This window comes from Peromyscus leucopus, chromosome 6 (genome assembly GCF_004664715.2).
Source record: "Peromyscus leucopus breed LL Stock chromosome 6, UCI_PerLeu_2.1, whole genome shotgun sequence".
Lineage (NCBI taxonomy): Eukaryota > Metazoa > Chordata > Mammalia > Rodentia > Cricetidae > Peromyscus > Peromyscus leucopus.
The window spans coordinates 80771741-80797357 of NC_051068.1; the positions used below are offsets into that span (position 1 = coordinate 80771741).

Genomic DNA, 25617 nt, shown 5'->3' on the forward strand with positions numbered 1-25617 from the left:
AAGCTTTCTTTTTGGTACTGGAAATTGAACTTAAGTCCTCTTGTTTGCTTTGCAAACACTCTACCCATGACTTTAAAAGGGTTCTTCGATGTTTTAACTCTTAAAATGGTGAATCGTTAAAATTCTCATGTACTTCATCCAAAATTGGTCTCATACTTTAGCTTTTGGAGGTGAAGGTGCATGGACAATTAGTAGTCTTCCTTACCCATTCTGTGTATTTTAGTTTCAGGCAGACTGTTACAGTATTTTAAGCCCTGCCTTACCTCTAAACTGTCAGTTTAAACAACTAGAATCTTCAAAGCCTGAACATATAAATACATCATACCTCGAAGAAATTCATACACAGCCAAGTATAGGTAGTTATGACTACAAAACTGATAAATCATTATTGTATTTTATACTTATATTTCAAATTAGAATACTGTATCTCAGAAATTAAGTAATTTGTCTGAAATCCAATAACTAGAAAGTCATAATTGTGGGAAAGCCACATTGTGTTTAGGAGTTACTGAAATGTGTCTTCTGTGCCAAACAATAAGAAAATTGACTTCCTACAATTAAAACATTTTCTTAATTATAGCTGGTACATCACTGATATTAAAAATTTCAGGCATCAGCTCTTTAATGAAAAGCGTTTTGCTTATAATACTACATTCTAATGTTCAGGCTACAGATGATGTTTGTTCACTGGCTAAGAATAGTGCTGCTTAAAATCATGTGGTTGAAATAATAACATATTTTCTGTATATATAGATTTCAGGATTTGCAAAAGGAACAAGTTTGGGCACTTCTGAAGATTGAAATTTTGTGAACTCATAAAATAGGTAATTTATCTTTCACATTGTAAAAAGGAGCAAATATTTAATAACTGCTTATAATAGTACCTAACATTTATTATCTCATTTAGTATTTTACTAAACCTCACTGAAACAGCTATTCTTTTAAACTGTTTAACAAATAGTACTGGGGCTTTGGGATGGCTCAGCATGTAACATAATCACCAGCAACTCTGAAGACCTGAGTTCAATCCCTCGGACACACTTAGTAGAAAGAGAAAACTGATTTCTGAAATTTATTCTCTGGCCACATGGCATGTACACCCCTACACACACACACACACACACACACACACACACACACACACACGACCATATAAATAGATGTACTTTTAAAGTATTCAACAATATTAAAAGCTACTACTGGTTATATACCACCAGTGTGTTGAGTTCTTTCCTTGTCATCACAGGAACTTCTGTAATAACTATCTAGCACAGTCTGGTAGAACATTTCCAAGATATGGAAACGTTCTGTACTTTTATTGTCTTGTTGCTAGCCACTAGATTGGCTCTGAGCATTTGAACTGTGATGAATACAACATAGGAACTGAAATTTGGAATTTTATTATATATTCATTTAAATAACTGCATGTCCCTTTCTACTAACTACTGCATGGATGGGCAATCTGTGCTGAAAATATTGCCAATTTTCAAAGGAGAAACTGGCTCAGATGAGTTATGAGGCTTGCCCAATCTCACATAGTTTTGCTTTTAAAAAACTCTTTCATAGGGGAATGGTTAATTTGGAAATGCAGATTTTATGGATGGAGAGGGAAAAAAAGCAGTCTAGCCAGGAATGGAGAATAAACAAGAGTGGCTATACTGTACAATGAGTAGAAGGATAAAAGAAAGGAATAAATGACTTACAGAAATAGAATTGCCATTATTTAGTGATAGCATATGAGGTTTTGGAGAGAGCCTACTCGGCAGGAGTTACTGTGAAGTTCAGGAATCTGAGAAAAATGATAATTCTGCTTATTGAAATAGAAAATACAAGACCGGTTACTAGAGTTAAGATGATTTGGTGTCAGTTCTTTGTTCTGTATTAAGTATTAAGTGATGGTGGGTGAGTCCCTGTGTTTGCAGTTGGGGACGTGGAATCTCTCTCATTCACTTCACATACCTTCATAAATGTTCATACTAGAGAAGTAAAGAGCTAGAGATGTGCAAGTCACTTTTTCTCAGCAAGTGCTTACTTTTTCATGCAAAGAGATTGGCAAAGGTTGTATGTGTAGAAGATAGTATTTCTGCCGTGTGTGTGTGTGTGTGTGTGTGTGTGTGTGTGTGTGTGTGTGTGTTTGTGTTTCTGTATGTGCTGGTGCACATGTATGCAAGCGGTTGTTGAGGACAGAGTACAACCTCAGGTGTCGTCTACCTTTTCAAAGACAGAATGTCTCACTGGCCTGGAATTTGCCATGTAGGCTGGGCTGACTGATGAGCTCCAGTAGCCGTCTCTTCCTCCTCGGCACTAGGATTACAAGCACTCTGCCACGCCTGGCTTTTATTTACATGGGTTCTGGGTTAAGCTGAACTATCTTTCCAGCCCTCTGCTGTGTTTTGAATGTTAAGAAGGATCTAGAAGTTTAAAAAAAAAAAAAAAAAAAAAAGTAAAATGGGGAGGAGGCTATCCTACTAGTAGTGGGATGAGCAAAATGCTTTGAGCATGCCTTTTACCCAAACACCTAAATTCTGAATAGTTCATGTTAGCTTTTTAAATGCCAAACACATTTTCTATGAAAGAAAATGGAACTCCTCAGCCACGCATGGTGGCTCATGCCTGTAATCCCAGAACTTGGAGGTAAGATGGGAGGATTTGAAGTTTGAAGTAACTCAGATAATAGTGTATTCCAGGCCAACCAGAACCTAATGGTAAAACGTTATGTTAACCAACCACATTTCCTAAAACAAGGAAAGGGAAATGTTCCAGACTGAAAAGTCAAACAAGGAAGTGAAGCAGAAGAGATAAACTAGTTGTTATTTTCCTTGTAAGCGTTTGGCTTATAACTTAAAAAGAACAGTGAAGGACAAGGAATACAATTCTGCCTCCTACTGGAACAGGAAGGAAGGATTCATACCTTTATCTCCTGGTTATATGATCTCACAGCATGCTTACGGTTTATGCAAATGGTATTTCAGTGAGTAATATTTTCATAAGATAAAATGCAAACATTTCCTCATAATTGCATAACTCACATCCTCTGAACTACCTTTTAACAAATTTAGTCAGGACCTGTGTCTATACATACTCGGTGAATAGAGGACCAGAAAAATCTCTCCCTCTTGGCAAAGAGAGATCACTGAAATTTCTGTTTTCTCCACATGTCCAGGTGGAAGAATAAAGACACCATCTGAGGGCTGGAAACTATATAAAGCCTACCATCACTGATTCAAAGTTCAAGCTCGAAGTCTACATGGTCTGAAAAGCTAGAAGCCAAGCATTAACACAACGTTGGCCTAGGTTAGTAAGAAGTCCATGTGCTTAGCAAAATCAAATACAGACTCTTCTTGATAATTCATTCTTAATTTTTCTCTCCCTGAAACAATTCATTCTTAATCTCCCCCCACCTCCGTGTGTGTGTGTTTGTACATACATGTTCCTGTTCCAGTATATCCTGGTGCACATGTGCCTGTCAGAGAACAACATATAGGAGTCAGTTCTTTGCTTCTGCCATGTGGATTCTGGGACTCAAACTCACCATTAAGTCTCTTAGAACTGGTCTTTTAAAACTTTTTCACTCATAACTCCTTCTCACCAGAGGAATTTTTACATGATGTTGGGTATATAGATACATGAACTAGGTGAGTAAATCAAACATTCATGATAAAATTATAAGAAATTTATTTTAGAACAGTTCATTGATAAACATATAGTTTTACCATTTATGAAAGATCGTAGCAAATTTGAATGCTAACACGGTGAATAAACTTGTTTAATTGTATATTAACTATTAAATCACTGAATATTTGGCACTCTAGGGCAGTGTTTCTCAACTTGTGGGTCATGCCCCCTGGGGGTCAAACAACGCTTTCACAGGGGTTGCCTAAAACCATTGGAAAACACAGATATTTACATTCTGATTCATAACAGTAGCAAAATTACAGTTATGAAATAGCAGAGAAAATCATTTTACAGTTGGGACTCACCACTAATGAGGAACTGTATTAAAGGGCTACAGCATTAGGAAGTTTGAGAACCACTGCTCTAGGGCAAAGTACATCCTCTGTGTCTTTCAGAGTTGATAGACTTTGTTTTATCCTATTTATGCTCCTTTGCATAAATACGTTGTGCAAGGTGGCAGAAGTCCATTTAGGACCGTTTCATTTGCTAGCAATATTTTCCTAATCCCAAACTGAAATCATTTGATGACTTTGTTTGTTTGTTTGTTTTGGCTCAAATCTGCAAATCTGAAATTTTAAAATCAAATATTTAAACCATTTCAACCAAGATATACTACACACTGAGGAATGACAGGAAAATATGAAAATATTTGTTTTCTGAAATTAAACCATTATGCTTCTTTAAGAACAGAAAACTTTGTGTTTACACTAAAACCTGATTCCTAACACACAGTAGCTTTGAATCTGATTGAGTTGTTTCAGGCAGTGTCCACTGATAGTGAGTACATGGTGCAAAGTGTACCTTGTGAGATCTGAGCCGAGAGTGTGCAGAAATTGTGTAATACAAGCCCAGACAAACACCCTCAGGTATTTCTGGGTTCATCACACTGTTGAATTTGGATTACTGTTCAGAAACCTTTTCCTGTTACCAGATTTTTTTCATGACCCGTAGTTTAAGAAACTAAAGTTTAGAATACTTTCAGATTTAAGATCCCACAAATACAAGCTCATAGTTGGAAGCCATAAAACACATGGAAGAGGTTTGGGAGGGTAGTTCAGTTTGTAGAGCACCTAGCATGCAGAAAACGCTGGGTTAGATTCCTAGTACTGCATAAACTGGATTGTAATGGCACATGCCTATGAAATCATAAGCCTTCTTGACTACATAGGGAGTTCTTAGCCAGTCTAGGATTAAAAAAAGAAATCATGTAGATTTTTCTCATTTTAAAGTTTTATAGTTAATATAGTTTTGTCATTTCATATGGCATTCTATGATTAATTTTGAGTTAATGATTTATAGAAGTATAGTGTATGGCTTATTATTTCATAGATAGGACAAGTTGGTCCAGTACCTTTTGTGTACATGATAGCCTTTGCTTGATTATGTTGCCTTTATTCCTTTGCTAAATAAAGATTAGTTGGCTTTATCTAATTGGAGGGAGGGGAGACAGAGAGAGAGAGAGAGAGAGAGAGAGAGAGAGAGAGAGAGAGAGAGAGAAGAAGAAGAAGAAGAAGAAGAAGAAGAAGAAGAAGAAGAAGAAGAAGAAGAAGAAGAAGAAGAAGAAACTGTTTCATAAAATATTGGAGACAAAATATTGGAGACTGGCACATTACAGGTTTCTAAGAGGTCAAGCTCTAAAAAAAGCACATGTAAGACTTGACAAAACCAAGAAATAATAGAACTGGGTTCCTACATACTTGAGAGAAGAACTATTTGGAAACAGGAATTAAAATAGCATTTAAGAGCTGACTAAGGAAATGTAACTATCAGGATTATTCTCTCAAAAACCTACTCTAGAAAAAGCACCTAGAGAATGTTGGCAAGGAATTTTCAAGAAGAATAAATAGATAAATGAAAATATTGATAGAACATTAAGGACTGGTACGAAAGAGAAAAACCCTAGGAGATTATGACAGTTTAGACAGGAAATTACTTGAATCAAGCGTATACTGGTAGCTTTTTAGAACAAAGGAAAAGAAACTTATTTAGCAATATAAATATGCTTATTTTGCAACTAGTCATATGATTGAAACAGATGACAAGTTGCAAGTGGCTGAGATTTCATCATTGGGAAAGTCAGCCTGAGACAAGGAAGTAGACAAGATTATAGAGCATTATTCAAACTCAAGGAATTTGATTTAGTATTTTCAAAGTTGATGGGAAATTTACTTTTAATTTTAAAGTATTTATATTTTTAACAATTAAATTTCTAAAACTTTAAGTAAATGAAGAGATAATTCACATTCTTGACTTGTTCGTACATAACATCTTCAGTCTAGAGTTTAAGGAGAAAATGGCATGTAGTATTATTTAAGTGACTTTTTTTTAACTCTTCGTATAAGAACTGGAAATATAATAGTTTCTGGCTTCTAAAACAACTGTTTCTTGTTCTTCTAAAACTGAAGTTTAGTAAGAAAGGAAAACCAAACAAGATGTTACTGTTCAGTGTGATCGGTGTCGTTGTTGATGATGTACAGGCTGCTGCTGGAAACAGCGAGGACATTGAGCTAGAGCTAGACTTGAAAAATGTGTAGAGATTATAGGTAGAGAGATGACTAGGCCATTTAGAGCACTGGCTGTTCTTCCAGAGGAGAAGAGGACTTAGGTTTAATTCCCAGCACCCACAGGGTGGCTTACAACCATCTAACTGTAACTCCAGCTCCAGGGGATCCAACACTCTCTTCTGGCCTCTCAAGGCATCAGGGACACATACATAGATATATATGCAGGCAAGCCACTCATACACATGAAATAATTAAAAACAAAAATGTGTAGAGTAGGTGTGGAGGTGATGATAGCCTCAGGTAGGCTGTGTGTTCCTCTGTGGTGTGTCTGCAGGCACTGAACCCATGCTTCTGTATAGTTGTATTCTTCTGACAGTTAGTTTACTGAGCACCTTGGGGCCCAGGTGGCTCAATTTTATACCATCCATGGATATATTGCTCACAGGCAGGTCCAGCAAGTAGTTCTTCTCTCTGTGTAGGGAAATAAAGAAAAGTTTCTTGAAATAGTAGAGCAGCTGCATCTCAGTCATGGGAACTCTGCTGTCATGCAAATATTCCTCTACTTCCCCTTTACCATCAACATAGCCTTTTGCAAGCTTTCTGCCTATCAACTTCCCAGTGTTCTCCAGACTACTGTAGATCACAGTAGAAGCCCTGGTGCTTGGGCAAATTTACTAGCAGCATGCCTTCCTTGTCATCCTGTTCTGGATGCAGTGCTCCCACTCATTGGCCTTGATAAGGAAACCAGAACTGTGATCAGGGGTAGTCCTAGGCTGGTCTTGTCACCCTGGACTTCCTGTAGTTTTGCATTTTGAAGCCCTACTGTCCTTTGCCGTCTTCTCTCTACCATCCATAATCACAAGTCAAACACTGAACCCTATCTCCTTGAGAAGCTGGTATGGCTCAGTTGGTAGATGGCTTATCTGGTATACCCGAACCCCTGGGTTTGGTCCTCAGAACCTGAGCAACCAGGTATGGTGTGTATACGCCTGGAATCCCAACGATTAAGGTGGCCGGCTTGGAATGCTTGAGACCTTGTTTCAGAGAAAGAGTGGCACACTGACACATACATAGCAGGCAGGCTGAGGCTGAGGTGGAGTCACTGACTCTGGGTTTCAAGGTTTTAGGTTCAACTTGGCTGACAAAGGGAAAAAAATGTGTTTGGCTCCAAATACCACATTTCTTGTTTACCATGAGGGCCTGCATGAGAGGGATGATGTCTAAAAAGCTTGACCAGGGAAACTATGGGTCTGCTGTAGAATATAGCACAAATTGACAGTCTCCACCTACCCACTTCAGCTCAAGAGCCCTTCCCCTCATCTAGACGTCTTCTGTGCTGGCATTTATACTGTGGATTATGGGCATCCTCCACCACTTCTTTTGTTCTACTGATTTGTCTTTTTTGGATTTTGAACTGAAACTACATTATAGAGGCATGATTGTATGAAATGTATGAAAAATCCCAATCTTCTCATCATGCCTCAGTCTTTCCTTCTAAGGATGGTTAGGGGCTACACTGCCCAGCCAACTCATCAGTATATAAGACATTTGCCAGTCTAGAGATTACAAAGATTTTAGTAGCTTTCTTTTCCCCAAAAAACAGAAGACCACATTCACTAATTTGACCAATTGTAAGTTGAGAATATTAGGGGGGGAAAAAACTAGCTGTATTGTAGATGTAAGGATATTTTTATTGTCTGAATAATGCATTGTAACAACTGCCTTAATTGATTTACATTATTATAATATAGACATGACCTAAAGTGTATGGATTATATATAGATTATATATATGTAATATATATAGATATATATATTATATATATATGCATTTTGTATGAAGGACTTGAACATTTTTGTATTTTGTTATCATTGAGGTGCTTATGATACAGAAGAGTAGCTTTATACTTAATAGCTTTACAAGGTCCAGTTAGAAAGTTATTCTAATAATCTGGTCAAAGATGATAGCAGTTTATGTAGAGTAGTAGCAATGAAGATGGAGAGAGAAGGTAGACTGCAAAGAAATAATAGGAGAAGAATCAGGATTGGGACTTAGTTATATGTGAAATGATGAGGTAGAAAGCAAGTTTCTGGTTGTGGCCAGTGGGTGAGTCTTAGTTCTGAAAAATGAAGAGGTGCTGGAATGGTATGGTGAGGAGGCTTGTGGGATAAGAGTACATACAGGTGTGGGGATGCTTACACATCAAGAATGCAAGTTTTAGGGAGTGGGTGACTAACAGTGAGTGGGAAAACTTATCCATTACCGTTTCTCATTTGTATTTTCTGCTGTAGACAACCTGTTTGAAATGTGGTGGTTTCAGCAAGGCCTCAGTTTCCTGCCATCAGTACTTGTAATTTGGACATTTGCTACCTTTGTATTCTCATACATCACTGCAATAACACTCCACCATGTTGATCCTGCATTGCCCTATATCAGGTCAGTGAAACATATTGGTCATTTAGAAGTAACCCCCAGCTTCAGGACTGGAATTGAAACACAGGTCCAGGTAAGTACCCTGCCACCAAGCTACTTTCCCAGACCATGGAGAGTCTTTATAACTAGTTCATAGTTTTCATTGAATATGGCCTTTCAATTTCCATTTGAAAATTCAAGTTTTTATGCTGCCATCATAGCAAAGGGAACATAAAATAGAACGTGCATTTGATTGTCTCCATACAATGGAGAAAAATGAAAACAGTGGGATGAGTCATAGATGCTAATCTTTTAGTAACTTGTCTTTTAAATAAGTGCTTGAGCTTGCCTCAGAAATTAGAATTAGAATTACTTTCTGCTTAAAGTTCAAAAAGTTGTAAACAATGGTAATATTAGGAAAATGTAGTAGTACTGGCAAATAGTTATTGATTTATTATGTGACAAGGTAATGTTCTAAGTCCTCTTCATGCCTTGGGTAATTGAGTCCTTAGATCATCCATGTGAGGTAGAGAAATTTATCCCCATTTAAGAAGAAAGGCCCTGTAGTCATCCTCTGTTACTGTAATATAAATCTAAAATAACCAACTAAAGGAGAAAAGGGTTGCTTTGTCTCACAGTTGTAGAGGTATCAGACCATGATTAATCAGTCCTTTTGCTTTGAGCCTGGGGCAAGACAAATGTCAGGGGAATAGTACATAGGGAACAGAGGCACTCACCTCATGACCTGTGAGCCAAAGCAAGCAAGAGGAGGCAAGAGCTTTGTATTTCCCTTCAAATGTGCACGCCCAATGACCTAAAGACCTCTTACTGGGCCTAACATCTTAAAGGGCCCACCAACTACCCATAATGCTTCCCTGTAAACTAAACCTCAAACACCCTCAATAGTTATATCACAGAAGTAAGGTCCTGGAAATGTGTTTTGCTCAATGATACACAACTCATTCAGTGATGGAACCAAGATTTATACCTACAGTTTTACTCTAGGGACTTCGTTCTTACTTTTCATGACCTGCTGGCTAGATATTTCTGACAAAATAGGTATCAATAGTTATTTTTTTGAAATTCCAAAACTACTAACAATTTAATTATGGGTGTTACATGTACTGTGTTTATAACCACTTTTATTATGAGTGTTTATCCTGCAATGTATGTGTACATGCTTGATGCCAGCCAGGTTAGCGCATCAAAGCCCTTGGAACTGGAGTTACAGAGGACTGGAAGCAGCCATGTAAGTGCTAGAAACTGAACCCAGGTCCTTTATAAGAGCAGCGAGTGCTGTTAACTTCTGAGACACCTTTCTAGCTTTGCTCATCCCATCTTTTTAAAATTGAAGCAGCGAGTAATGTAGTTGGAAGGTTTCTCCGTTCTTGCCCCACGTTCCTCTGGTCCCTCCCAGCCCCAATAGTCCCTTAGCCACTTATAAAATAATCATTCAGAGGCTTAATATTATTTACAAACTCTGTGGTCTATGGCAGGAGTCTTACTAAGCTAGCTCTTATATCTTAAATCATCCCATTTCTATTTATTTATAAGTTGCCATGTGGCCATGGCTTATTGGCACTTTCACATCTTGCTTCTCCTGGCGGTGCTGGTGTCTCTCTAGACTCCACTTTTCTCTTTCCTGTCTCTCTCCTTGGATTGTCCGCCTGCCTCTAAGCTGCCTTGCCATAGGCCAAAGCAGTTTATTTATTAACCAATGGGAACAGCACATATCCACAGTGTACAGAAAGACATCCCCCAGCAAAGTAATTATTGCAACAAACTTAACAAGCTGATGCTGCTTATAAACAGGAAGTCAGTGGGGCTGAGCTGTTGCAGAGGACCCATGTGTGGTTCCCAGTGCCCACATAGAGTGGCTCCCAACTACCTGTAATTCCAGTTTCAGGGCACGTGATGCCTGCTTCTGGCCCCCACAGGCACACACACATAACATGAATTCAAAGTGAAAAAAATTTTGAAAAGTCAAGTGAAAGTCCCTTCTTGACTCCTGAAGTTGCTGCCTATGAAGGTGACATGTGGTTGACAGCTTTTCTTTCAGAGTTTGTTTTGTCATCCGTGATTTTAAAGAATTCTTTCTCCCTTTTCTTCTTTCTTACTGTAATATTTTTTTATTCTGTAATTTTCATTTTAAAAATAATAAGATGTTATCTCTCCCTCTGGCTTTTAGAAATAATATGATAATAAAGACCCATCGCACAACTTTACATACTGTGCTGAAATGTATGTATATTTCTCTATGTGGTATTGCTGGATAGACAACATGGTAAAAAGGCTTTGAATTTGACACTGCCAGACATGTTTACATTCACAAAGAGAATATGAGAAAAATAATAATTATGGTTTCTAAGATACTAAAGTTTAAAAACATTTTTAAAAGAAAAAGATGAATTAAATAGGGAGAGAGGAAGAGTTAAAGGAATTAAATAGGGTTAGAGGTGCTGAAAACACCATCATCAAGTACAGCTCAGCAGGCCCTGGTGTTTTCATCCAAATGATTCCACCTGCAATATAGCAGAAGCCTTTGAAACATCTTAGAGACACTGAATGAACTTCTTTTTTTTTTTTTTAACCTTTGTCTAACCTTTGTGTCTGTTGCAATTGTTTCATTTCCTCATTTATTTCTGGTAGATAACCCTTCTAACACAGAAAACATCAACTTTAAAAAAGTGATAAACCAGAAGGTTCAGTTGAGCCATTAAAACAGACGAGTTTCTATGCTTTGGCAATAAGTGGACTTCAGAAGGGCTACCTTATGGCTATGGTTTCTATAATGGCGATAACACACAAAGGTCATACACAAATTGGGTACACTTAGAGATGTTCATTAAAACGACAATTTTTTTTGTGATTTCAGGAGTTTATTTCTAGTAATTTTGACAATTACCCTTTTGTTAGAGAAGCATACAATCAAAGGAGCCAGACGAATTCCTTGTAACTCTGCAAGAAGGTGCATATTTGAATTGATGAGGGCCTGTCAGCAATTTTTATTTCCCCTTCTGAAAACTTATCTTCTTGTATTCAGAGCTTTCTGTAACCTAGGAGCTAATGAGTGTCTTGAGTGTTTCAGTTTTCTGTCAGTCTTGTCTGGGATCTTTCCAAGTTCCCTGGACACTCCTCCCCCCACTCCATTTCCTTCTGCTTTTATTTTTCTGATAAAAAGCTCTGTCTTACTCTTAGCTCTTTCTCTAAACTAAGATATTTAAATTGTACCTATTCTCCACTGAGACTCATTTCTTTGATCTGCACTAAATTAAGCTAAATATTCCGCAGAAGGATTTCCTTTTGGTTTTTGAGTGCTATCCAAACAGTTACAGCCCCAAAGGACATAAGCAAATGCAAAATTCACTTCCAAAGTGAGTTTATAAGTCGTGTGCGTCAGATGGGGTGCCAGCCATTGGGCTGTACGGCAAAGGAAACAGTCAGTCCAGGGAAGGAGTACACACAGTGGGAGCGAATCTTTGCCAGCCCTACATCTGATAGAGGGTTAATATCCAAAATATGCAAAGAACTAAAAAAATAAAGAGCCAAGAAAATGATCTAGTTAAAAATGGGCTATAGATCTGAACAGAATTCAAAAGAAATAAAAATGGCTAAGAAATACCTCAAAAAGTACTTAACATCCTTAGCAATTAGAGAATGCAAATTAAAACTCCTTTGAGATTTCATCATCCAGCAGTCAAAATGGTGCTGTGGGATGTTAATGTATGTCCTGTGGGAGCCCTTCTTGGGTTCCTTGTGGCGTTACCCAGCTGGTCTGCATAGAGGATGATTAGGACCATGGGCCTGAGTGCAGATGTCTGAGATGGTCTGCACTTGGCTGTACTGGGGGATGGTCTGTATGTCAAGTTGCTCTGATTGGTCAATAAATAAAACCTGATTGGTTGTGGCTAGGCAGGAAGTATAGGCGGGACTAACAGAGAGGAGAAATAAAAGAACAGGAAGGCAGGAGTCACTGCCAGCCACTGCCAGGACAAGCAGCATGTGAAGATGCTGGTAAGCCACGAGCCACGTGGCAAGGTATAGATTTGTAGAAATGGGTTACTTTAAGATATAAGAACAGTTAACAAGAAGCCTGCCACGGCCATACAGTTTGTAAGCAATATAAGTCTCTGTGTTTACTTGGTTGGGTCTGAGTGATTGTGGGACTGGGGGGTGACAGAGGTTTGTCCTGACTGTGGGCAAGGCAGGAAAACTCCAGCAGTGACTCCTGCCTTCCTGTTCTTTTATTTCTCCTCTCTGTTAGTCCCGCCTATACTTCCTGCCTAGCCACAACCAATCAGGTTTTATTTATTGACCAATCAGAGCAACTTGACATACAGACCATCCCCCAGTACAGCCAAGTGCAGACCATCTCAGACACCTGCACTCAGGCCCATGGTCCTAATCATCCTCTATGCAGACCTGCTGGGTAACGCCACAAGGAACCCAAGAAGGGCTCCCACAGGACATACATTAACATCCCACAGCACTTCCCCTTTCTTTTTTTTTAAAAGGAAGGTTTTAACTTTTGCACATCCCCCAAAGTCAGCTTGGTATATTTGGGAATTTGGGCGTAGCTTCTCTTACTACTTCCTGCTGAAGGGGGGCGCTGTATCTTATGGGGACACAAAGAAAATTTTAGGATCATGGAGTAGTCCGTGAGACAGTATCGTCTGAGCCAGTTGCCTTGAAACGATTCTGGATGTTGGATCATCTGGGCCATGGTGTCATCGGAGACCTTTCAGGTGGTCTTGGCTGGTCAAACCTGATGTATCTTAATCTGGAACAAATCCATAACCTCTGGCTTTCTGTGGGAACAAAAGCAGAGTCTCCTTTCCAAAGCAAAACATCCTTAGACATAAATTTCAAAATTGAAATACCTTTAAAATATACACATTGATTTAACTGAGCAGTCTTTACAATCAAATATCTTTCTGCAGTTAAAAATCCCAAAGACAATATAATCCAGACTCTCTGTGTGATATCCATCTTTACGTGGCTTATTTTTTATATTACTTTTACTTTCTCTTTAAAGACTTTATTATTTTAAAACTTTCTATTTCTTTATATAACTGTCTATGTTCCTTTTCCTCTCTCTTCCAAGCCTATGTACATTTTTACTCACATTGTAAAGCATTTAAAGTCTTGTTCCATCTGAATCTGTCTTATTGTGAATCTATTGCTTTAAACTGCAGCATTTGTAAGAATAAAACGGTGCTATGGCTGCTGGCTCCGCCCACCTCAGCTTCCCAACATGGCGGTGGTACATTCACCGCCAGCTCTGGGAGCTATTGAGGGTCTATGCTTTTATCCAAGCAGCGTGTAGCCCAGAAACCTTTTTTGTTTTGTACTAGCAAAGGCTAAATCCACCACACAGCTTAATGTGCCACTTGCAGAGGCCTCATTCCCGCCATACTGCAGGTCGAGCACACACACTAGGAACCTGCCAGTAGCTCAAACCGGCAGCTGCCACTCATTTGAGAGACACAATTAGGAAGCTGTTTTTAGCTCCATTTTAGAATCTTTTCTCAGGTTTTAGGTAGAAACTCTTGCCCCACTTTGGGCGCCATTTGTAGCTGGAGTTTTCCTGCCTTGCCCACAGTCAGGACAAACCTCTGTCACCCCCCAGTCCCACAGTCACTCAGACCCAACCAAGTAAACACAGAGACTTATATTGCTTACAAACTGTATGGCCGTGGCAGGCTTCTTGTTAACTGTTCTTATATCTTAAAGTAACCCATTTCTACAAATCTATACCTTGCCATGTGGCTCGTGGCTTACCAGCATCTTCACATGCTGCTTGTCCTGGCATCCTTAGACATAAATTTCAAAATTGAAATACCTTTAAAATATACACATTGATTTAACTGAGCAGTCTTTACAATCAAATATCTTTCTGCAGTTAAAAATCCCAAAGACTGCTGTGGGATGTTAATGTATGTCCTGTGGGAGCCCTTCTTGGGTTCCTTGTGGCGTTACCCAGCAGGTCTGCATAGAGGATGATTAGGACCATGGGCCTGAGTGCAGGTGTCTGAGATGGTCTGCACTTGGCTGTACTGGGGGATGGTCTGTATGTCAAGTTGCTCTGATTGGTCAATAAATAAAACCTGATTGGTTGTGGCTAGGCAGGAAGTATAGGCGGGACTAACAGAGAGGAGAAATAAAAGAACAGGAAGGCAGGAGTCACTGCCAGCCACTGCCAGGACAAGCAGCATGTGAAGATGCTGGTAAGCCACGAGCCACGTGGCAAGGTATAGATTTGTAGAAATGGGTTACTTTAAGATATAAGAACAGTTAACAAGAAGCCTGCCACGGCCATACAGTTTGTAAGCAATATAAGTCTCTGTGTTTACTTGGTTGGGTCTGAGTGACTGTGGGACTGGGGGGTGACAGAGGTTTGTCCTGACTGTGGGCAAGGCAGGAAAACTCCAGCTACAAAATGGCTAAGAACAACTGACAACAAATGCTAGCAAGGATGTAGGGAAAGGCGAACCTTTATTTACTATTTATGAGACTGCAAAAACAATGTATAGAATTCTTACAAAGCTAAAAATAAATCTACTATGTGACCCAGCTGTACCACTCCTTGGCTTATTGCTCAAGGATTTGACATCCTGCTCCTCCGATACTTGCTCAGTCATATTCATTAAGTTTATTCACAGAAGCTAGGAAATGGAAGCAACCTAAATGCCCTTCCATTGATGAATAGATGGATAGTGAAAACGTAGTACAAATACACAATAAAATACTCTTAAGCTGTAATGAAAAATGAAATTATGAAATGTTCAGGTAAATGGATCAAGCCAGAAAAGGCTATATTGAGTTAGGTAATCCTGACCCAGAAAAAAATGCTGCATGTTCTCTCTCATCTGCCATTCCTAGCTCTGAATCTTCAGATGTGAGTATATTCTGGAGCAATTGCAGAAACCAAGAAAGTAAAAAGGGACTATGGATGGAAAGGAAGGAGCTCGAGAGAGGGGAGTAGCAAGATACAGGTCCTGGGAAGCAGGAAAAAGGAAAAAATGGTATGGGAGCAATACAGAGAAGAGAGGGGAGGAAAAATAAATAACTTTGTAGATGTTTGAAAAAGCCATATGGACTCATATTAGTCTATGTTTATCTGAACTTACATATAATATATTAATATATATATATTAATCTGTGTGTGTATACCAATCTGCAGTTTAAATGAAAATTAGCCACATGGAATGATAGAATTCTCCCTGCAATAGCCATAGACTACCTAGCAAAAACCCAAGTATAGAAAGAGCTGACAGATTCAGGAAGTCCCTTCAACTGAAGAATGAATAAATAAATTGTGGCACATTTACACAATGGAATACTACTCAGCAGAGAAAAACAATGACATCATGAGGTTTGCAGACAAATGGATGGATCTAGAAAAAATCATCCTGAGTGAGGTAACCCAGGCTCAGAAAGACAAATATGGTATGTACTCACTCATAGGAAGATGCTAGATGTGGAACAAGGATGACTGGACTGCTACTCACATCACCAGTGAGGCTACCTGAAAAACAGGACCCCAAGAAAGACACGGAGAAATGGATGAGATCTACATGAACAGCCTGGACATGAGTGGGAGCAATGAAAGGTGAGGGTCGAGAGAAAGAGAGCGGGAGATTCCAGCTGGATCAAGAAAAGAGAGGGAGAACAAGGAATAGGAGACCATGGTAAATGAAGACCACATGAGAAAACAAAGAGCTAAAGAGGCCCATAGAAATCCACAAAGATACCCCCACAAAAGACTGCTGGCAATGGTCGAGAGACAGCCGGGACTGACCTACTCTGGTGATGGGATGGCCAAACACCCTAATAATAGTTGTGCCATAAACCCCATCCAAGGACTGAGGAATCTGGATACAGACATCCACGGCTAGGCCCCTGGTGGAGCGCTGGGAGTCTAATTAGTGAGAAAGAGGAGGGTTTATATGAGCGAGAATTGTTGAAACCAAGGTTGGATAAAGCACAGGAACAAATAACCAAATGAATGGACATACATGAACTATGAACCAAAGGCTGAGGGGCCCCCAACTGGATCAGGCCCTCTGAATAGGTGAGACAGTCGATTGGCTTGATCTGTTTGGGAGGCATCTAGGCAGTGCTACCAGGTCCTGGGCTCGTTGCATGAGTTAGCTGTTTGAAACCTGGGACTTATGCAGGGACGCTTGACTCAATCTGGGAGGAGGGGACTGGACCTGCCTGGACTGAGTCTTATCAGGTCGATCCCAGTCCTCGGGGGAGACCTTGATCTGGAGGAGGTGGGAATGGGGGGTGGGCTGGGGGGAGGGGGAGGGGGGCAGGAAGGGAGAAAACAAGGGAATCTATGGCTATTATGTAGAACTGAATAGTATTGTAAAATAAAAAAAAAAAAAAACCAAGTATAGGCATGAGAACCTTCCTTTGTGTTGTTGGTCAGGGGATTCCAAGCAACTCCCCAAAGAGCACAAACTATTGCTGTTGCTCTTGATTGCCTCACAGAATGTGAAGGTGAGTCCCTATTGCTGAAGACCCATGCACTTTAGATACAGAATCTGACCTGGAAGCCTCCTCCTTTCATAGTACTAGAATGTGCTGTGCAAGCTGCAAAAGGAGAAAAGCAATCAATAGTCCTACCCAGTTGTGATGCCTGCAAACTACAACAATGACCAAAATGCAAAGATATCCCTAAAGGTGCAATAATGGCCAATATATCAGGACAGTAATAGTCTGTAATACTTTATTTCAAGACTAACAACTTTGTCTTTTTAATCTTTGTAGTAGTTTTAGAGAAAGGAAAGGCAGTAATACTTATTGGATGTCTCTTCTCTGCTGGACAGTTTACATGCATTACCTCACATTTTATTTCTTCCTTGTGTTGATCCAGCAAAGCTGGGAATGAATGAATAGTTCCAATTAGCAGATGTAAAAATAGTGTTAAGGAGATAAAAGAATGTATTGAAAGATTTACAGTTTTTAAATGGTTTGTTTCTATCTTGGTCTATGCAGTAGTCCACAGTGCCCTAGAGGATAAGAGTGTAAAAAGATCTGTTGAAATGCATTGTAGTAAGTGGTTTTGAGGATCCTGGACAGAGTGTCATCAGTTATGGTTTACTAGAGGACTGGTCAAAGGTTAAAAGTAAGAAGATGCTCAAAATGGGTCCTGAATGTGAGTTCCATGAGGGTAGAGGTTTTGTTAGACTTTTTTATCCTCTCTATTCCTGTCCCAGAAATGATAACTACAGTGGTATAAATGAAAATGGCCCCCATAGGCCCATAGGGAGTGGCACTTCTAGGAGGCGTGGCCTTGTTGATGGAAGTGTGTCAACAGGGGTGGGCTTTGGGGTTTCAGAATCTCAAGCCAGGCCTAGTGTCACTCTCTTCTTCCTGTTGCCTGCTGATCCAGATGTAAAATCCTTGGCTCCTTCTCCAACACCATGTCTGCCTGCATGCTGCCATGCTTCCTGCCATGATGATAATGAACTGAACCTCTGAACCTGTAAGCCAGCTCCAATTAAATGCTTTTCTAAGAGTTGGCCATTGTGTCTCTACACAGCAGTAAAAACCTAACTGTAGGACAATAACTGATGAATGGTGTTTGATAAATATTTTTAATGATCAGTTGATGAACAGGCGTTAATTGAAGTATAGGCAATCAACTACAGGTACAAGGAGACAAGAGCCATGAAAGGGCCAGTGCTGCTTACAGAATATTCTGGTGAGGCTGATGCATTGATATATTTGTGCCTAATTTTGGATAAGTGCAGAATGTGCATTTAACATATTAAGAATGATCCTTTTTTAAATTGGTTTCTGTTGATTTCTGCTATGTGGAAATAAAAAGATCTGAAATAATAGAAAAAGGGTAGACAGATATTTATAAACTCAAATTATTTTCTCCTTATAAATATATGAGTCAAGTTGAGGGGCTTTTAAAAGATAAAGGGTTTTAAATAGCCCTTGTTATGTATGGTAGGATATTTAGTGTAAGAAGCCTACAGACTTTCTTTTTGTCTTCCAGTGACACTGGTACAGTAGCTCCAGAAAGATGCCTCTTTGGAATAATGCTAAATATTGCTGCAGTTTTAGGTAAGTAATAGCAATGAGAATGGTTTTAGCCCTCAAATGAATAGTCAAATTGTTGTTTTCTTCTTTAAAAATTATATCACTGCTTACTTTCTATTTATAGTTGAGAATGTGTTACTACTAAATTATGGATTGTAGTTATGTTCTTAAAAAAAAGAAAGAAAGAAAACTCTTGCTTATATAGTGGTAAGCATTTCTGCCTTCCAAGAAAAAAAAAAAAAAAGGTAGAAATGCCAAACTATAGAAATACACTCTGAAGAACTATCTTTGGTTATTTGACTTCTTATCTAAATGAAGGTTCCAAACACAACCAGACCTTCCTTTGGACCTCTTAGATAGACTTCTTGAACAACCAGTGTGAAATCAAGAACTGTAGGAAAAACTGACAACTACTAAGTTCTCTCATGAAAAACAGTTTAAAAGTAGACATGGAATTATGTTTTCACTTTTGATTAATATTCTAATGCCATGGAATTTACTGTAGTAGATTATATTCAAGCTCTTTTGTGAGCCATATTATTATTAATTTAGCAAAATATTTTATCATCAAATTTGGTCATTTAGAATAATTTCATCTGTCAATTCAGTACATACTATTTTCTTGTGTGAAAAAAGAAATTAGGACTGGTGAGATGGCTCAGGAGGTAAAGGTACTTGCTACTGAGCCTGATGACCTTGAGTTCGATCCCCAGAACCTACCTGGGGGAAGGAGAGAATCAGCTCCCAAAGACTGTCTAGTGGCACACACACACAAAATAAATAAATAAATGTAGCAGAACATTGAAAAATAGAAGAAAAATAATTCATAAAAATATGTTTTCTCTTTACACTCTTCAGAAACATATCCACAAAGCATGTATCTGTCGTATTTATTATACTCCTGAGTTTTTTGGCAATAACTCTGCAATAGAACATTTGATTGGCCCTTTCTTGAAACAAGAGTATGTAAAGCAGCCTCTATCTTTTTGTGTAACTGACTGTTGTGCCTACATGAGCCCGCCTATGGTAACCTGAACTAAAACAGTACAGAAATGAGGAGGGAAGCTTTTTATTTGTTTTATCTATGCATGTCTCATCTGGATTCTACTGTTGATTTTGATGCTGAACCTAAAAATATTATGGGTTTAATAAGAATGTCATAAGAGCTTTTTTCAAAAGACATCAAACTTATTTTCAAAGTTTTATACTAAATAGCTATAGACATGAGGCCCAGGAAAGGCAAATGTCTTGCTCAGGTGTACAGAGATTCAAGTAGTTCTATGGTATGACTATAAAAGAATCTACACTTGTTTTTGTGTTCTCCTTTCAAGTTAATGTTCAAAGGACAAACTGTGTTTCTGGATAGCAGCTGACCTTTGTGACCTCTTCTCTGGAATTTTATTCCCCTGGTTACTTATTACTTCGTTGTTTTTCAAATTCTCTTTTCCCAGGTATTGCTACCATATATGTTCGTTACAAACAAGTTCATGCACTTAATCCTGAAGAGAACCTTATCATCAAATTCAACAAAGCTGGCCTTGTCCTCGGGATACTCAGTTGTTTAGGACTTTCTGTTGTGGCAAATTTCCAGGTTTGTTTTTTTTTTTTTTTTTTTGAGACAGGGTTTCTCTGTGTAGCTTTGCACCTTTCCTGGAACTCACTTGGTAGCCCAGGCTGGCCTCGAACTCACAGAGATCCTCCTGGCTCTGCCTCCCGAGTGCTGGGATTAAAGGCGTGTGCCACCACCGCCCGGCCAGGTTTGTTTTTTAACCAAGCATGGGTATTTTCCTGAAATGCTTGGGTGTCTGTGGTAAAATGAAAAGCCAAGCTGTTCAGTCACATGCTACTCCTGCCTCTTCACCTAACAGAATTAAGATGTATTTGACCATTTTAGAAACAGCTACTTTCACTATTAGAGTAACTCATATTCAGTGATCTGAACAAACATAAATACTTAGAACTATTTGTCAATACAGTCAGGATAGACGGACTTCATTATACTTTGTTGGAGGTTACCTCAAGATCAGACAGAACTGATATACATTATATGTGACACATTGTGAATCTAAACTTTGTGTTTTGTTTTCTGATTCATTCTAATTCACATCACCATACCAGTCCTCTTGGCTTTATCATTTCGGATCAGATCACTCTCTTGATTATACCTCCTCCTTCAACTTTGGACATCTTGAACATTCTGACTTTTACTCATGACTTTCTTTCTGGCCTCTTTGTCCATAGACTTTACCTCGAATCCTAATTGATGTTATTAATAAAAACTCAGAGTCAGATATCAGGGTAAATGCTGAAAGATCAGAGAGACAGTGGAGCAAGCCACAGCCACTTCTTACCTCACCAGCTTCTCAGCCTGAAAGGGTGGGGCTCCTGTCCCTCCCATCTTATATTCCTCTCTCTGCCCAGTCATGTCACTCCTGTCTCCACCTCCCTAGTGCTGGGATTAAAGGTGTGTGCCACCACTGCTTGGCCTCTGTGGTTACCTAGTGGCTAGCTCTGCCCTCTGATCTCCAGCTTTATTTGTTAGAGCACAAACAAAATGTCACCACAGTAGATACTAGCATCACCCAAATATCCACCTGCTCCCCTTCTTCCCTATGTAAGGTCTTGCCACTTAAAGTGGTGAATATTATCACCTATCTTTTATCCTCCTTTATAATGTTTTAGGGGAGGTTCTTGGAGGAGAGTTTAGCACTATTTTGAATATGGTGATGACTTACTGATTTCCCTCATAAATATTTCTTAGATGCTTCTGCTTCTCATTATTTTCATTTCTCCTTCCTTTCCTGCCGATTACTTTTGAAGGAATTGTTCATCTATATTCACTCTTATTTTCCTGTACTCAATTCTCAAAAAAAAAAAAAACAAAAAACAAAAACAAAAACAAAGATTCTCTGTTGTCTTGCTTAAAGCTCCAAAGAATTTATGTTAAGAAAGAATAACTTGATAAACTCAGATATTTAATCTGATTAAAAGTCCTCTCTAATCTGGTTCTCTAGCCTCATTTTTGTATCACTGTGTTCTTAACGTCGCCACTGTGTATAATGCTGGCCTATTTTGTTGTTGTTCCTTAAATAAAGCAGGTTTATTTGACTCCTTTACATAGGTGCTTGAGCATGCTACAAGCCTCAATCCTAAGATCTAGACCTCAGTGTAGACTTCATTTTCCAAGGAAATCTTTTTCCTTAGTTTCTACTGCAATATATTCTGAGGAGGGGAGGGGAGGGGAGGGGAGGGGAGGGGAGGAGAGGAGAGCTCTCCTTTATACTTCTTACTGGGGTCTAGTTATTTCTTTTAATCAGTAGTTTCCATTTTCCTATTTTTTTATTATTATTATTTTTGGTGTATGTCTCACTAATTATAAGTGCAGTGGTTTGCTCACCACTGTAACTCCAGCACCTAGCACACTACTTAGTGCAGGCAAGCTCTCATTAGTTATTTAGGAACTTTTTGAAAAACACTGAAAGTACTGAAAAGGTAGGGGGAAAGATCTCTTATCATATGCTTGCTTATATTCAAGGGGAAGCCCAACAATTATTAGAATGTGGTCCTTGAAAATAATAAATTGAATGCCTTTGAACAGTGTGTATGTAATATTCAGCAAAATGGATAGTGAGTAGTAAGAGGCCTCAGTGTCCACTTACAAGATTGTTTCCCTTTTGGGAGATTTATCCTTCAGGAGGTTTGGAAGAGACTGGTAAACAGGGAGATATGGTTTAGCTTTCTAGGGTTGTCATATGAAATACCATGAATTGGATAGCCTCAAAAAGAAAATCTCTCAAAGTCAAAGTATTAGTAGGGTTGATTCTCTTTCATGCTCTTCTTTTTGTTTTTGTTGTGTTTTTTTTTTGTTGTTGTTGTTATTTTTGTTTTTTGAGACAGGGTTTCTCTGGGTAGTTTTGGTGCCTGTCCTGGATCTCACTCTGTAGACCAGGCTGGCCTCGAACTCACAGAGATCCGCCTGGCTCTGCCTCCCAAGTGCTGGGATTAAAGGCATGCACCACCACCACCCAGTTCTTTCATAGTCTTCTATACAACTGGCTAGTCCAGAGCTTTTTTGTCTCATCCCAACAGTCTTCAGTAACCTTAAGCTCTTTTTCCTTTGTTTCCCAATTTCTAAAATTATGAAACTAGATATAATAAGCTGCAAGTTTGTTTTTTAATATCTAGTTTATTTATACAAATAAGCTGAAAACTTCTCATGTATATTGTTGAACTTTTCAAAATTGAAAATAATTTTCTTTTTATACAATATATTCTAGTCACAATTTCCCCTCCCTCATCTCCTCCCAGATCCTCCCCACCTCTCCACCCATCCAGCTCTCTAACTCCACACCTTCTTTCTTTCTGTAGAAAACAAATAGGCAAAACAAAAAACAAATGAACCAGAATAAAACAAGCAAAGAATCAGAAAAAGTAGGAGAAACACACACACGTACACACAAGTACCATTTGAACACACAAAACTCATTTAAACACAAAATTGGTAACCATAACATAAACAAAAGACCAGTATGGTAAAAAAATGTCCAAACAAAGCATTATGAAACAAAAAAATCTCCAAAATACCATGATGTTTGTTTTGTGTTGGTCATCTACTGCTGAGCATGGGGCCTGCCCTTAAGTGTGCTTTGTATACCTAGCAGAGACTCCACTGAAACTCCATTGGAGAAAATTAATTTTTCTTTTGTAAACAGTTGTTAATTTGAGATAGCTTTCTGGTTAAGGATGGGGGCACAAGTCTACTTCCCCTCTCAGTGCTGGAACCCCATCTGGCTTGGACCTGTGCAGACCCCATGCACATTGCTAGTCTGTGAGTTGCTGTGTGTGTCAGTTCTGTTGTGTCTGGAAAGCACCATTTCCTTGATTTCTTATATCCCCACAGGCTTTAATGTTCTTTCTATCTCCTCGTCTACATAGTTCCCTGACCGGAGGGAAGGGATTTGATGAAGACATTTCATTTGGGACTTAGTGTTCCAAGGTCTCTTACTCTCTGCATATTGTCCAACTATGGGTCTCAATATTCATTCCCATCTCCTGCAGGAGGAAGCTTCTCTGATTGTAGCTGAGTGAAACACTGACCTATGAATATAGCAGAATGTCATAAAGAGTCATTTTTATTGCTATGTCCCTTTAGTAGAGCAGTAGTATTTGGTTTTCCCCTAGGTCCATGACCTACCTATTCTCAGAATCTTGGCCACCCAAGCAGTGTCAAGCATGGGTTCTATCTCATAAAGTGGGCCTTAAATCCAATCAGCTAGTGGTTGATTACTCCTAGAACTTTTGTTCCACTATTGAACCAGTGTATCTTGCAGGCAGGTCACCGTTGTAGAATGAAGAGTTTGCAGCTGGATTAGTATTTATGTCTCTCCTTAGGTAGCATGCAGAATACTATTCAGTAGCATGAACATTAGTCAGTAGGTGTAAAGGCTCTAGTTAGGTAACAGCATGGCTTCTCCATGTTCAGTGAGACTTGTAGGCGTTGTCTTCAGCAATAGGGCCTTACCATCAGTTTGTGGATTGCTTTGGTAATAGCCTGAGTGGTTTGGGGGTTCTCATGGGGCCCCTTTGGCCAACAACTCAATTAGATGTAAACCTTTCCTGGCACTGGAGATTTTACTTGATGGCAAGTGATGTTTTCTTGGGGCTTTGTCTCCCTCTGTTATTTGGTGATTCCATTTAGATTTCTTTCTTATATATATGGGGTTTTTTTTTGTTTTTTTTTTTTTTTTTTTTTTTTTTTTTTTTTGGTTTTTCGAGACAGGGTTTCTCTGTGTAGCTTTGCACCTTTTCCTGGAACTTACTTGGTAGTCCAGGCTGGCCTCGAACTCACAGAGATCCGCCTGGCTCTGCCCCCCCTCCCCCCCAGTGCTGGGATTAAAGGCGTGCGCCACCACCGCCCGGCATATGTATGTATTTTAAGAAGCTTCTACTGTAGAAGGTTTCTGTAAGGCCCCTCAAGTTGCTGTTAGTGTTAGTTGTCCCTCACCTTTCTCTTTCTTCCCTGTTTTCATTTAATTTTATACACCTCCATTTCAGTTTTTAATACAACAAATACTTTCCCTCTTTTCCTTTTTGCCTTTAATTCAAGGATTTTGTTAAGGAACTGTGTACTGACATTGATTGGGCCATGTCTTGTATTTAGCTTTATCAGATACAATAAGTAAAACTTCAAGCAACTAGCTCACTCTCACAGAGAAAAGAAACTGGTACCTTTGAGAAATCAAAATCTCTGATTTCTGTACATTGAGAATCAGTTGTAGCAATCATTTGAGAGATACAAGATCAATTGGATTTGTGGATTATACAGCTGATGTAAAAGAAGGAACCCGAACCCTGCCCTTCCTTTGTTTTCTTAGTGATTATGCTCCCTTGGTGCCAAGTATTGGTTGTGCCTTTTCTACCAAGGGAAGCACAAACACCACCAATTAAAACAAAACAAAAACAATGATTCAACCAAAATTTGATTTAAAAATTTGATTGTAGAAATTTGAGGTTGACAGTTGTCACTTTTAAACAGATGGAACATATGATGTTAGAAATTGAATGTAAATAAATAAGGTGAAAACATTGTAACTTACAATAATCCCTTTGGAATAATCAATACAAACTAATAATAATCCCTATGGCATAATCAATAACAAACTTGAGCCATGAAGGCCTTAAATTACATTTAAATTTAAACTCTCTTCCCCAGATGTGCCTAGCTCTCTGCTCTTTAACCTACTTGCTTTTTTCTATTATTATTGCCATTTTGTACCTTACTATGGGATGTCCTTATTTCTGAAGTTTATTGTTTGTTTTTATGTACCTTTACCAAACTATAAACTGTGAGGGCTATGTGTCTATTTCATTCATTTGCATATGAATGGCTTTAAAAAGTATTTGACACTTAATAGGACCCAATAAAAATGTTAAGTAAGTAAAACAAAACAAAACAAAATACATG

General features: G+C 38.8%; 1 protein-coding gene across 3 annotated transcripts in view; it reads left to right on the forward strand.

Moving 5' to 3' along the window:
• Positions 1–25617, forward strand: part of Dram2 (DNA damage regulated autophagy modulator 2) — a 31152-nt gene that overhangs the window by 1147 nt on the left and 4388 nt on the right. For all 3 annotated transcript variants that reach the window (XM_028889963.2, XM_028889965.2, XM_028889964.2), the window contains 5 exons: positions 754–824; positions 3164–3294; positions 8471–8615; positions 18610–18677; positions 20105–20244. In XM_028889963.2, the coding sequence (XP_028745796.1) occupies positions 8485–8615; positions 18610–18677; positions 20105–20244 (339 nt within the window). In that variant the 5' untranslated portion in view covers positions 754–824; positions 3164–3294; positions 8471–8484. The remainder of the gene's footprint in view (positions 1–753; positions 825–3163; positions 3295–8470; positions 8616–18609; positions 18678–20104; positions 20245–25617) is intronic.